General features: G+C 42.6%; 1 protein-coding gene across 1 annotated transcript in view; it reads right to left on the minus strand.

Moving 5' to 3' along the window:
• Nucleotides 1–12,504, minus strand: part of pex5lb (peroxisomal biogenesis factor 5-like b) — a gene marked incomplete at both ends in the record, with an annotated part of 31,926 nt that extends 19,422 nt beyond the window's left edge. The window contains one exon of the mRNA XM_080543227.1: nucleotides 12,484–12,504. Within this exon, the coding sequence (XP_080399353.1) occupies nucleotides 12,484–12,504 (21 nt within the window). The remainder of the gene's footprint in view (nucleotides 1–12,483) is intronic.
• Nucleotides 12,505–13,376: the final 872 nt, after the last annotated feature.

Consider the following 13,376-nt stretch of genomic DNA (forward strand, 5'->3'; position numbering starts at 1 on the left):
TTCCTTGAGGAATTACAGCAACAGAATGGAATCTATCGTGTATGTATTATGTATCAAAATTACTCATTCAAATGATACAAAACTATACAGTTATTTGTTCAGCCCTTCAATGCCATAGTCAATGCCATAGTCAATGCACATAGATCAGCATGCAGCCAAAAGGTGAAAGCTAGTCGCCAAGGGTAACAGTGGGTCTATACAAACACTTCTCTAGCCACTGACCTCCAGCATGTGTCAGGTGAAGCTGAAAAATGTGTTGACTGGAATATTTGACCCAAAGGTTTTATGTATTTATATCCACCAGTAATCTATCAGCACTCTTTCTAATTAATCTTGTATGAGAGCATCCCTCCTGTGGTTATTTCTGCCTGACTCACTAGGACAGTAAATACTCTATAGATGCCCTTGAGGAGCCAGAGGATAGGCTCCACCCAGGGCTGGTCCTAGGCATAGGCGAACTATGCGGTCGCCTAGGGCGCCAAATGCCTGGGGGGGGGCGCCAAATGCATTTCAATAATTTTGTCTCTATGAATTTCATGTCTCTATGAAAATATGTCTCAGCCTACTGTCTATTTTTGTCTTTGTCTAGTATTCTTTTTTTTATTATTAGAAATTCCTTTCAGCTCAGATAGATTCCTTCTTGGAGGAATCCCAGGTCCTATTGCACTATTTGAAAATCACTAGAAGCCTACGTAACAGGTCAAATAAGTTCATATAGGCCTATAGGTTATGAAAACAAGCACAGTACTACACCAGACTCAACCCCAAAATAATTAATGACTAGTTCAGACAATACTATTCCACTCTCCTCTTCCAAAGCTGTCCCAGATGCATGCTTTCCTTGACAAGCTGAAAATGTCTGGCCTTAGCTCAGATGAGCAGTCTAATCTCTAGGCTGGACAGCCTAATCTCTACTCTAGAGATTAGCAATTAATGCAAAGTGGGAAAGCCCTAGGGCATGATGGTTTCCCGGTTTAATTTTTATAAAGCTTTCTCCCCTAAATTATCCCCAATTCTGACCCTAGCCCTAACCCATAAAGAGATACTCTTCTACCAAAATCTACCCATACAATCTGGAAATGCAGAATATTGAGTAGCATGTGGCAGCCATGTTTTTCACCCGATCAAGTTGGAATTTGACATTCACATTAATTTACACCATAAATATAACATCACCTCATTTGCATATTGTGTTAATTATGGTGCCGATTAATTTGCATTAGTGTGGTCATTTTTTGACATGGAACTGGAGCGTTTTCCCAGCTTCAAGTTTTTCTGGGGGTCCACATCAGGACCTCTCTTGGACCCTCAACACCTCTTCCTAAGTCAAAAAGGTGCATCAGCGCCTACATTTCCTGAGGAGATTGAAGAAAGCCCAGCTGTTGATCAACTTCAACCGCTGCACCATTGAGTGCATCCTCACCAACTGCATCACAGTGTGGTACGGCAACTACAATGTGTCCAACCGGAAGGCCCTGCAATGGGTGGTGAAAACCACCCAGCCTATCATTGGCAACAAACTCCCTACCATTGAGTCCCTCCAGGCAACGGTGGATGGCGGCAAATATCATCAAGGATACCTCACACCCTAACCATGGTCTGTTTGACCCCCTACCATCTAAGAGACTCAGGAAGTACAGGATCCTCAGGTCCCGTACCAGCAGGCTACAGAACAGCTTCTTTCACAGAGCTGTCACTCTGATAAACAACCCCCCCCTCCACACACCCTGCTGAACCTCCATGCCACCCCGGAATACTTGACTTTATACAACAGTTAGTTCCGACCAAGTAATTTGATTGGACAAGAGGCATTCCATGAGTGCTGATATACAGTATAACAGCACTGGGACCTTTAACTATATGTATCACTCCGCCGCACAGATGTTCTACTAAATGACCGTTAATTAGACTACATGTTTGTGTTCGCGTTACTAGGCAACAGTCCATTTGAAGTTCAGATGCGGAACTATTTTTGGTTTATTTTTATGATTAAATAAACAAACAAATCATAATCTCTCAGTATCCTTGCCCCCATCCTGGGATACAATGACAATGACAATACTACAATGGTTGTACATCTGTGGTTGATGTGATCACTATTTAACCCTTGCACTACGGATGTTTACAATACTACCTTTGCACATACTGTATATTGCACATATATTGCTCTTTGATATAGCTTCTTTTTCTACATCTGCACATTACATACTGTACATAAGCTACCGTAACTGTACATAGCTCATAATTGTGGCCGCGTTCAGAAATCTGATCTGGTTTCAGAGTGCTCTGGTTTCAACGTCACAGAGAGAGCGCTCTGAAACCAGTTAATTTACAAACGGTCAAACTAACTGTAAACATGGCGGACACAGAGGATAACATTAAAAAACTTTCCGCTGGCAGTCAACACTTTTGCAGCAGTTGTTGGCAATATTATTGACAGCGAAGATGACAACAATGTAAGTATATATGTTTGTCTGTTGATATACTATGTTGTCTGTTGGTTATAAATCCAAATGTAGCTTGAAAATTTACACAGTAGCTAACGTTAACTTTAGCTTGCTAACGTTAAGTGGCTCAAAAGAGGGCTTGTCATTTTAGTATTTTAACATTAGCGTTAGACTGAAGTAAAGTTATTGATCTAAAATTAGCTAGCTAGCTAATGACAGATTGCTATTTTCTCCAGGAGCAGGACTGTAGGGTGTACTGACACCTACTAGATATGTTGTCAGTGCCAGTGGCAGCTTTAGAACAAAGGCCATGTTCATATAAGCCTAAGCCTTATCTGCATAGTTTGTTAAACAATATTAGAATGACCAGCTGATTTGCCTAGATATGCATAGATCTGGCTTGTATGAATACGGGGGCAATTATGAATAATTGACAAACTCATTGATAAACCAAACCATAATCTAAAAGATTACACATGACAAATTCACAAATTAGTGTAGATAATCAGTTTAATAACAGGATGGCGGCGGTTTTGCTTCACAACCATGTGGCAGCGGTTTTGTGATTTATGGAAAACAGGCGTCCCTAAGGTTTTGCAAACACAGTGTACAACGTCCTGTATGCAAGTGCAAAATCCTAACAATAATCTACTACACGGGCTGGACAGGAGGTACATCAGAACCAACAGCGGGTGCTGCCAGTAGCTGCTCACAAGATGAATTACATCGCCCACATCCTCACTCCAGATCTATAAAATCATTACACACACACCCATGTAAGCAGTGACTGTACATACTATGAGTCTTATGTGTAATATACTCTATATCATAATATGTAAATACTACTTAAATATGAATTGAATGTGTAAATATATTTCGAATCATAATCTGAATATGTAACATATAAGTTATATTATTATACTAATTTATTGTATCTGTCTTTTTCAATGTAAGATATGTTAACATATCTTACATTGGAAAAAGACGGATACAATAAATTAGTTCTGAAGTTGAAATTATTTATTTAATTATATTTAATAATAAATTACATTTCACATTTACATTTGATGACATTATGCTGGTGGGTAGTGGTGGTAGGAGACTGGTGAATGGAGGCAGGAATCCAAGCCAGGAAGGGCAATTAGCTCTGCCAGCACCAGACCTTATTGTACACGGTATGGCTTGACCGTAGGGTGTGTGGAGGTTCATAGAGGCAGAGTAGACCTGACAGGGAGGCAGGTCCGATGCCATTAAGGGTTTTCTAGACCAGGAGGAGAGAACAAAGTCAGTTCGTTGAGGGACAGGAAGACAATGGTGGTCAGAAAGGGAGTGGGTAGACTTTTTGGATAGCGTCAGAATCCTTGTAGCACTGTTTTAAATGAGTTGCAATTTATTAATTGAATTTGCAGCCAGGTCCCCAGGTACAGCATTCCCATGATCAATTCTGGAGAAAACAAAAGGATGGATAAGCTTTTCCACATCACAATTGTTAAGAGAGGGTCTTAGGGACAGTGAAAAGATTACGTTTTACATACAGTGCCCTCCACAATTATTGGTAAAGATGAGTAAAAAGGGTTATTAAAATTGTTTATAATTGGTGAATTAGCTTACACTTACTCTTACACCGGAAAAAAAATTGAGAAACATCTAACCTTTAATTTAAGTACATTTATTCTGAGAAAAATCTGTCATCAAGAAATAATTATTTCTAACAACAATTGTAACAGCCACAATGCATTTACTACTTTGTACAACCTCCCTTTGCCAATAACAACTGCACTGAGTCTTCTGGACTCAAATGCCTCTCCAAGGCATTTGGCCCCTAGTCATTGTTTTAGTTTTTGCTTTGCTTGTTTTCTGTTTTGTCTGTCCTTTTCATCCCCTTGTACAGCGTCCTTGGGTTTTTGAAAGGCGCTATATAAATTAAAGTTATTATTATTACTATTCTCCTGTAACATCTAATAAGGTTGGAGAATACAGAACAAAGAATCTGAGACCGTTCCTTTTTACAGAATCTCTCCAGAGCATACAGTTTCCTAGGTCCTCTCTTCCTCCTCTTCCTCCCTTCCTTCCTCCACTCCTCTTCAGCTCAGCCCACAGGTTTCCAAAGGGGTTTAGGTCAGGGGACTGAGATGGCTTTGTGTTCAGTGAACCATTTTTGTGTTGATTTGGACTTGATATTTTGGATCATTGTCCTACTGGAAGATCCAATGAGGACCCAGTTTTCAGTTTCCTGGCAGAGGCAGCCAGATTCAGATTTAAAATGTCCTGGTATTTCATGTCCAGTTCATGATGCCATGTACCCTAACAAGGTTCCCAGGGCCTTTGGAGGAAAAACAGCTCCACAACATCACGGAACCTCCTCCACCATACGTGACAGTGGGGATCAGGTTATTTTCGGTATAGCCATCCTTCTTGTGAGTGTTTGTTGCCCAAAAAAAGACCATCTGACCATAGAACACGGTTCCAGTCGAAATTCCAGTAGTGATTAGCATACTCCAGGTGCTTAAGTTTGTTGGCATGGAGTCTATAAAGCTATAAATGGCACTGCGCCTTCCTATCTAAAGGACCTTCTTGACCCATATTATGTCCCCTCAAGGTCTCTGCGCTCACAAGGCTCTACCCTGTTGACTGTTCCCAGAGTCAGGAAGAAGACAATCGGTGAGCGGGCGTTTTCCTTCCGTGCACCAACTCTTTGGAACCTTCTTCCATTGGACATCAGACAGGCATGCTCAGTGAAAGTGTTCAAAACCAAGTTGAAGACCCACCTATTCTGTTGTCTATATGTCATAGCTTGTGTATTTGTGCTGTGAAATTATGTGTGTTTTTAATTGAAATAGTTGTTTTAAATTGTTTTAAATTGTTGTTTACCTATTGTAAAGCACTTTGACGTAAAGCGCTATACAAATAAAGTTATTATTAATATTATTATTATTATTATTATTATTATTATTATATTATTAGTCTAATGGTAGTTTTGGAGACTTGGTGACCCCAAGATGCTACTCTCCTCTGTAATTCTCCAGCAGTGATCCTTGGGGATTTTTGTGTGCCTCTCTTACGATCCTCCTCACTGTGTGTGGGGGCAAAATAAACTCCTCTTCCAGGCAAGTTTGTAACAGTTCTAGTTGCTTTGAACATGTTTTGTTTTGAAGTATTGCCCTATCGGTAGATATGGGCATTTTCAGGTGAGTAGCTATTTTCTATTCGGTTGTTAAGTCGTGACGTGTTTCCGGGTCCAAAGTTGGCTGAGGCGCTGTTTTCGAAATGCCGCAATAATAATAATAATTAATTATATTTATATATCGCTTTTCCGAGGCTCAAATACCCTGACAATATGGGGAAAACAGGAAAATGCTGTGTTCCTTGTTGTATGAATAGATCCGAGTCTAAAAAACGATTAAACTGTCATTCTACCACTGTAGTACACTGGTATTCTGGTGTGGGGAATTTCTGGTTTGGACCCGGAAATTGCAAAACGTCACGTTTGACGTCAGACTTAACAACCGAATAGCCATTCCCTGACTTACAAAGCTCAACACACTTTTCCCTCATTTGATTTGTGTAATCTCTTATATTTCCCATGTTGACATATTAATAAGGGAATATAGCCTCTGTGTCACCTATGTATAACCCAGTGAAACAGGAAGTCATGGACTACTGCTTGAAAGTTCCTAAACACTCTGATCAACTGAAAAAGTAAAAAATGCTGTAAAAAAAAAAAGCAGATGTTAATAAGAATTTCTAGGGGTGCCAATAATTGTGGCACACATGGTTTTGTTAGAAATAATTATTTCTTGATGGCAGATTTGTATCTTCTCAGAATACATTTACTTCAATTAGCTAAAGGTTAGATGTTTCTAATTTTTTTCAGTGTTACATCAAGCACATTCACCAACATTTTTATAACGGTTTTACTCATCTTACTCTTTTTCTTAATCATTCCTCATTTATAATGTATTAATGTGGCTCACATGAGTACTGTATACACACAGGCACGTTATTCCTGAAACTAGCCCCCTTATAGTGCCCCACAGCACTGTACAGAGACAAGCTTCTCCTAATGCATCCTCTTGAGAAAAGCCATTTTAGCCTCAAGCCCTCTGTCATTGCATTCATTTCAGCACCAAGGTCAGATTTGAGTCATCGCTGTCACACTGGCTGCTCATTATAAATCCACACTTATGCCAAAGTCCCTACAGGATATTACACCCTGTCCACAGAGGGTGGTCAGAATCTTTCATTCATGTTTTTTCTCTAAAATAATTACAATATAGGATCATTTGTTTTCGATTGGCACAGCATATTGAGCTTCATGAGAAGGGCGCAGAAACAATCCAGCTGACCCAGGAGTCCACCCAGTGATCTGAGCTTTTCAACACACACACAACTGCAGTTCTTACATTTTGGCCCTTATATTTAGCTTTGGTTGACCCATTAACCATCACAATGATGTGTTTGACAAACCATTCTCACATATTTTACAGGACAACACATTATTAATCACCTCATAATCTAAATCAACAACTTCATCAGCAACACATGCACAGGTAGGGGTGAAAGGGGCAGCATTTGCCCTTCCACTCACAAAGTAATCTCCTGGATGGTGTATGTTTTGGTCTGAATAATCTGTCCGTCTGTTGTGCCATTTCTGGGAAAGAGCACCTGCCCTTCTATAAGCGTTTTTACCAAGAAATATGCAAAAACGAACAGATCTCTCTCTCTCTGACAGTATTGAAAAGCACACTGTGGGCATTTTCAAATCCTGCGGGTTACCATATATTACCATTATACCGCCACTACCCTGTATCAGTGTGATTGTTCAGGTTATAAGAATGTTGGGAGTTTTCTTTGAAATAATTTTTCCTCAGCATTTGTAGCAGGTGTTGGAGTAACCCCCACGTAGTACCGGGTAGATCAACACCATAAGCACGCACAGCTGCCCCACATTCCCCAATCAGGTGGATGGCCAGGGAAGAAGAAAATCACAGGCTCGGTAACCCAACGTGCCACACCTGCGCCTCACAGGAGGCACACATACAGAACAGTGGAGCTGACAGGGAGAGGGAGAGCTACGGAGGGACAAGACACGTCGACTGGGGGAGAGCCGGTCTCTCCGGCAGAACAATTCTGTGACAAAAGTACATTGATGAGTTGTGTGTCACCAGACTAATCCCGGCCATAGGCCGCAGTGAGACGGGGAGAGAACCTGACAGCCACTGAGGCGACCCAGCCGGTCCCGCCAACCTATGACGGAGCTCTGACAGCTCTGGAGCCCCTAGTGGAAAACCCCCCCGGAGACTTTAGACGCCAGACGGCCATTTGAGTTAACTTTATCCCCTGTGCTAATTATTCTTTATTAAATACGCCGGTGAGGCTGAACTACTCCCTGTTGCCTACCTTGGTAGTGCTTGTTTTACCCAGTCCTAAGTAGTGGATACAACGTGGTGGAGAATGCGTCGGGCTACTAGAACCCACTACCGGAGCACATCCAGGGTAGAGAGATGGCTGAGCATTACACGGCAAATACCAGGAGAAGGACTTGCAATAGTTAGTTATTGGTTGCTAGTCATTACTGAGAACCGAACTTTTTAAATTAGTCTTGACCATCTGGGAAGAATGGTGCGGAAGGCAAGGAGAAAAGAGGAGAGGAAGAGGCTCGGACAGAACTCTGTAATTGACCCCCTTGATTCTCTCCTCCAGGCCTGGACCTCCGGCAAGAGCACAGCACATTACCGGTGCCCCATGACCCCAGACGACCCCGAGACCGCGCGCGCCGAGGCGGTGTGCTACACCGGACCCAGAGTCACACCTGCAGCGGCCCAAGGATCCATAGGTCCCCGATTCAGGGCCCGACGACACCGCCGCCGCCCCCCCCCAGGAGACGGGTACGACGCGGATACGGACGATGTGGCCGATGATGCTGCTGGGGATGGAGAGGGTCAGAGCTGGGGCGCCTACAGGAGCATGATGGTGGCTGGTGGAGAGAGGGCAGCTGAGGCAGCCTGAGTCCGCGGGAAGGGTATCCAGGACATCACCTTCGCCGGGCACCTGATCTGTGCCCACAAGGCCACCAGAGACGAGATGGTGGCCGGCTACAGCCCATGTGGCGACAGAATCACCGCTTGCGAGACGGCCCGCCCCGGAGGGCCGAACCAGACAGTTTGGGAGCCAGCAGACACTGGAGCTGGACCCGGTGGGCCCTGAGGACGGGGAGTTGGAGAAGGAGCTAAGGAAGACCACACTGATGCCGATCCAGCACCAGTGGGAGGCACAGGCCCGACTGAGACTGCAGTGGTACCTCGCGGGGATGATGGGACAGCTGCTGGAGACGCCGGGCCCCAAAGCCAACACCCAGCCCAGGGAGAGTGGCAAGTTCCAAGCCCCAGCCCCAGACCTAGCCCCAGACCTAGCCCCAGAGGTAGACCCAGTCCTAGTGCCAGAGCTAGTCCCAGAGCCAGCCCTAGTACCAGACCCAGAAGTAGACCCGGCCCCAGCTCCAGAGCCAGAGGTAGACCCAGCCCCTGCGGCATAAATAGTGCCAAAGCCAGCCCTAGTCCCAGAGCCAGACCCAGAGCCAGCCCCATAGCTAAAGCCCCTCCCAGTACCAGAGGAAGTCCCAGAGCCAGAGTTAGTCCTAGTCCCAGAACCAGTCCTAGTCCCAGAGCCATCCCAGAGCACCCCCCCCCCCCCTACAGAGGGACAAGGACCCTCTAGCCCAGACCCATAGGACGCTGTACCCAAGGAGGTCTACCGGCCATCAGCTCCCCGCCTGTCCCCACCCGCCGCCAAATGCCAAAATGCCAAATGCCAAAAACCAGAGAACACATTTTTTTCACAACAAGACTTTGGCTCGATTGCAAGGTTTCACAATACCCGACATGAGGACCTTTTCATCAAACCGTGTCACAAATGCTTTGGGATCTTGCTTCTCAAACAACGACAGTCAACAACAATCAATGAATAAAAAATACAATACAAGAGTTATAATAAATGTATGATGTAGTGTATGTTGCAGCAGTAATGGTTGTAATAATAACAATAGTAGCAGCAGTAATGTATGGTAATAGTGCAAAGGTGCAATGAAAGTAGTGTAAGTAGCAGCAGTAATGGTTGTAATAATAACAATAGTAGCAGCAGTAATGTATGGTAATAGTGCAAAGGTGCAATGAAAGTAGTGTAAGTAGCAGCAGTAATGGTTGTAATAATAACAATAGTAATACAATGATGTTTCTGCTTGAGAGATGTGCAATGGACAACAGTATATGTAGAAAATAAGAATCAATGTGACTTAAAGCTACAGTATGTGAAGTATAGGATGCATTCATCTAAAAGACTCAACCGTATGTAGTACTATATACATCATTAAGCGTAGAGAGGAAACTGCAGTGACTTCATTACAGTTTCACATTTTCGCCATGTCAAGACAAAATACTTCTGCAAGTTTTGACAATCATAGATATTGTTCCTCCTCAATTTGGCACAGCTATCTTCAGCAGTAAAAAGCACATGTTGAGGTTATTGGGTTGAGCATATGTACACCCACCAACAGGGATCCCTATTCCCTGAGATGTTTGACCAAGGTCTGGGCTATCTGCCAAATAGTGATAATTGTTTTTGTTACTTTCAACGGATACGGATTCAACGGATGACATTGAACAACATAGCTTCTTTTATACTCTGCACATTAGATACTGTATATAAACTACCTCACTGTACATAGCTCATAACTGTATATTGCCCATAACTGTACCCAGGCCCGTCACTATGGGCGGGCCTCAGGGGGCCAGGCCCGCCTACAGACGTGCTGGTGCCCCCCCAACTGGCGGCCAGATATTAAAAAAAAAAAAAAAAAAAATTTTTTATTAATCTTCTATATTTTATGTTAAATTAAGACATACAAATTGAGAAACAATAATGTGTTTTTCATTTTGTTGGAAGGGATTCTAGTGACAACTAATCATTTGAAAAGAAGTTGAAATATTGCACGTTACTGCATGCTGCTGCTACCACCATTTCAGCTGTGTGAGCCGACTCAGTCGAGCAAAGTCCGTGCTTTTTGTAGTAACGTTAGGCCTGCCTAGATGGATATACGAAAGTGGATTAAATCCTCGAAAGGTGCAGCTGCACCCAACCCCAATGGACAGAGAGATAGCACCAGCAGTAGCGACTGTGGGCCTGACACTAGTAGCACCCCGACTGCTACTACTAGCAACGTGACCCTTGCTGCTAATGTTAGCCCCCCGACTATTACTAGCACTAACGTGAGTTTAGCTACTAGCCCACCGACGAATGTTAGGGCTAGCCTTGCTAGCCCCCCGACGACTACTGTTCCTGTTGGATTAGTGGTGGAGCCGTATGACCTTGGAATGGACCAGCCTAAACAGGTTATTTTGAGCAAATATCCAGTCAGAATGTTTGGTGCAAAAAACGATCATTGGCCTCAAGCTGGAACAGGGACTGGCTTGAGTATTCTCTGAAAAAGGACGCCGCGTTTTGCTACGCGTGCAGGAAATGTAGGGTAGTGCAGCGAATTCAGGGTAAGTTAATATCGTGTGTGTGCGTGTGTGTGTGTGTGCGTGTGTGTAGGCACCCGCCGTGGTGATGTTTTGCTAGTTGTATTCTCGTCAGCTTTTTCAATTGGAGAGATGGGCTGTTTGCATGGTTAGGCTATATTTAATGTGCTTTGTGTATAACGTGTTCAATGATGAGGATTGATGTATCTGGCTGATCCTATTTGCTGTAGATGGGTGGTTTAATGTGATGATCACACGATCGGTCGTTCATACTGTATACCTTTTGCAAGTTTACTGATTGCGTGCCAGTCTCGTAATTTTAGTTACGTAGGTTATTTTATTTAATTGTTGCTCTTGTAAGTGTGCCGGGTTGGTGCCAATTATTGACCTGTGTGCATTGTAATGCACAACTTGGCTTCTCCATGCTATAAAGGGGTGGTTTAAAAAATAAAACACAGAAAATAGATGACAGGTTTGTAATAAACCAGCTTCGCCTGTGTTATGTTATTTGCTGCATTCTGATAATTTTAGGTCTAATCTTCATCAGTAGGCTACGTGTCCAATTTAGCCTCTGCCACCTCCTATGCATGTCAGTGTTGCATGACGAATACCATAGCATATTGGATTATCAAAAATAGTTAATAATAATTGTGCCCCCCCATGCAGTTCATTGGCCCACCCTAAGACTGGGCCCTGGTGACGGGTCTGACTGTACCTCTAAACTATACTGATGTTTACAGTACTACCTCTGCACATACTGTATATCACAGTTACCTATCACTACCTCTTGTTCTATTTATATCATGCCCTTATATCACTATTTGCACTTCTGGTTGGATGCTAAACTGCATTTCGTTGTATTGTACTTGTACTCTGCAATGACAGTAAAGTTGAATCTAATCTAATCTAATACTGAAGTATCATTATATACAAGGGGCTACAGATAGTATGGGTGTCCATATTGAGGTAATAATATAATATAATGCTTCTTTAGAATCTCTTAATGTATTTATCAAATGTCCCCACCAATCACAGTTAGAATGGCTGCACTTACTCATGTTCAGCTACATCAGGAATCTACACTCCTACACTCTACCACAGCCTGCTATGTTATGCAGAAATTGCATCTTAAATAGTAATCTTAAAAGCTTTAGGGCTGTTTTCCCAGACCGAGATTAGACCTAGATTAAAATGTGATATAACTCTGACTTAGCATACATGTTCATGATACCGTAGGCATGGGGAAAGTAGTCGAGATGGAATCAAAAGCATTGGTCACTCTTACAGAAGACAAAAGGAAGCTTCAATAAAGTGAGACCAAAATAAAGGTGCTGAATGCATTTCCACAAAAATATTGTCTGGAGTGTAATTATTTTCTTTTGACATGTTCTATGCCCAAATTCTTAATTTAATATGTAATTTCCCTGCTCTGTCAATCTGTAAAGATGTATCCTAGTGATGTGAACACAATAGCTAAATATATTTATATTGAAAAGGGATGTAAAAAATCGCAATCTTACCTGCAAATGCCCCTGGTACATACTTCAGTCAAAATTGATAGCACTATTAGATCAAGTCGAATAGTTCAGCACTTGCTGACAGACGAGGAGCTGTCCAGTGCTGTGGTGCTGAACACGGAGTTGACGCTTTGTTGTCCTGGGCTGGTATCCAGCTACTACCCTATCGGAGGCAAGGTCCCGGACCAGGAGTCGACGCTCGCATATTACATTACCATCACGCCGACTTCACGAAAAAATAAATGTACATTTTACGTCGGTCATCCGATCCCATCAGCGTTTGAAAAATGTATCCACGTTATGCGTCTACATTGTAGTTCTAGTCACTTCCTAGTTATAATAATGTGTCTAGGAGCTTCCCTGTCCCGTCACCCGAAGCCAGCCCCCACCCAGAAATGAACGGGAATAGAAGCGAGTCAACGTGAGAAACGCGTTCCCTCTACCTCGAGATGGGCTCAGTGAAATGATCATTGCATTCTGGTTGTTACTGTGTGGCTGGTTTCGTTGTTGTTTAGTGTATGCAGAATCATGAAAACACAAGGGGTTAGGTATCAGATATGGTGAGTAGGTGTATGTTGAATATTATTATTATTATTATTATTATTATTATTATTATTATTATTATTATTATTATTATTATGGGAATAAGGGGATGTAAGAGAACTGATTAAAATATTTTTTATGGAATTTAATAAAGATCATTTTAAATTGCGGGGAAGAAAAGACAAAGAAAAAATAAGAAAAAAAGATCTACGCTCTTTTTGGTGGCAACGGTGGCAAACTGCGGATGTTATGACTGTTACTGGGTCATCATCATTACAGAATTGCACACATTGTTGAATAAAAGTTGTGCTAACAATGTTGTGTTTAGATCAACGTGTACGTAAGCCTGTATC

The sequence above is a fragment of the Nansenia antarctica genome (assembly GCF_963989245.1).
Source record: "Nansenia antarctica genome assembly, chromosome: 12".
NCBI classification, from domain to species: Eukaryota; Metazoa; Chordata; class Actinopteri; order Argentiniformes; family Microstomatidae; genus Nansenia; species Nansenia antarctica.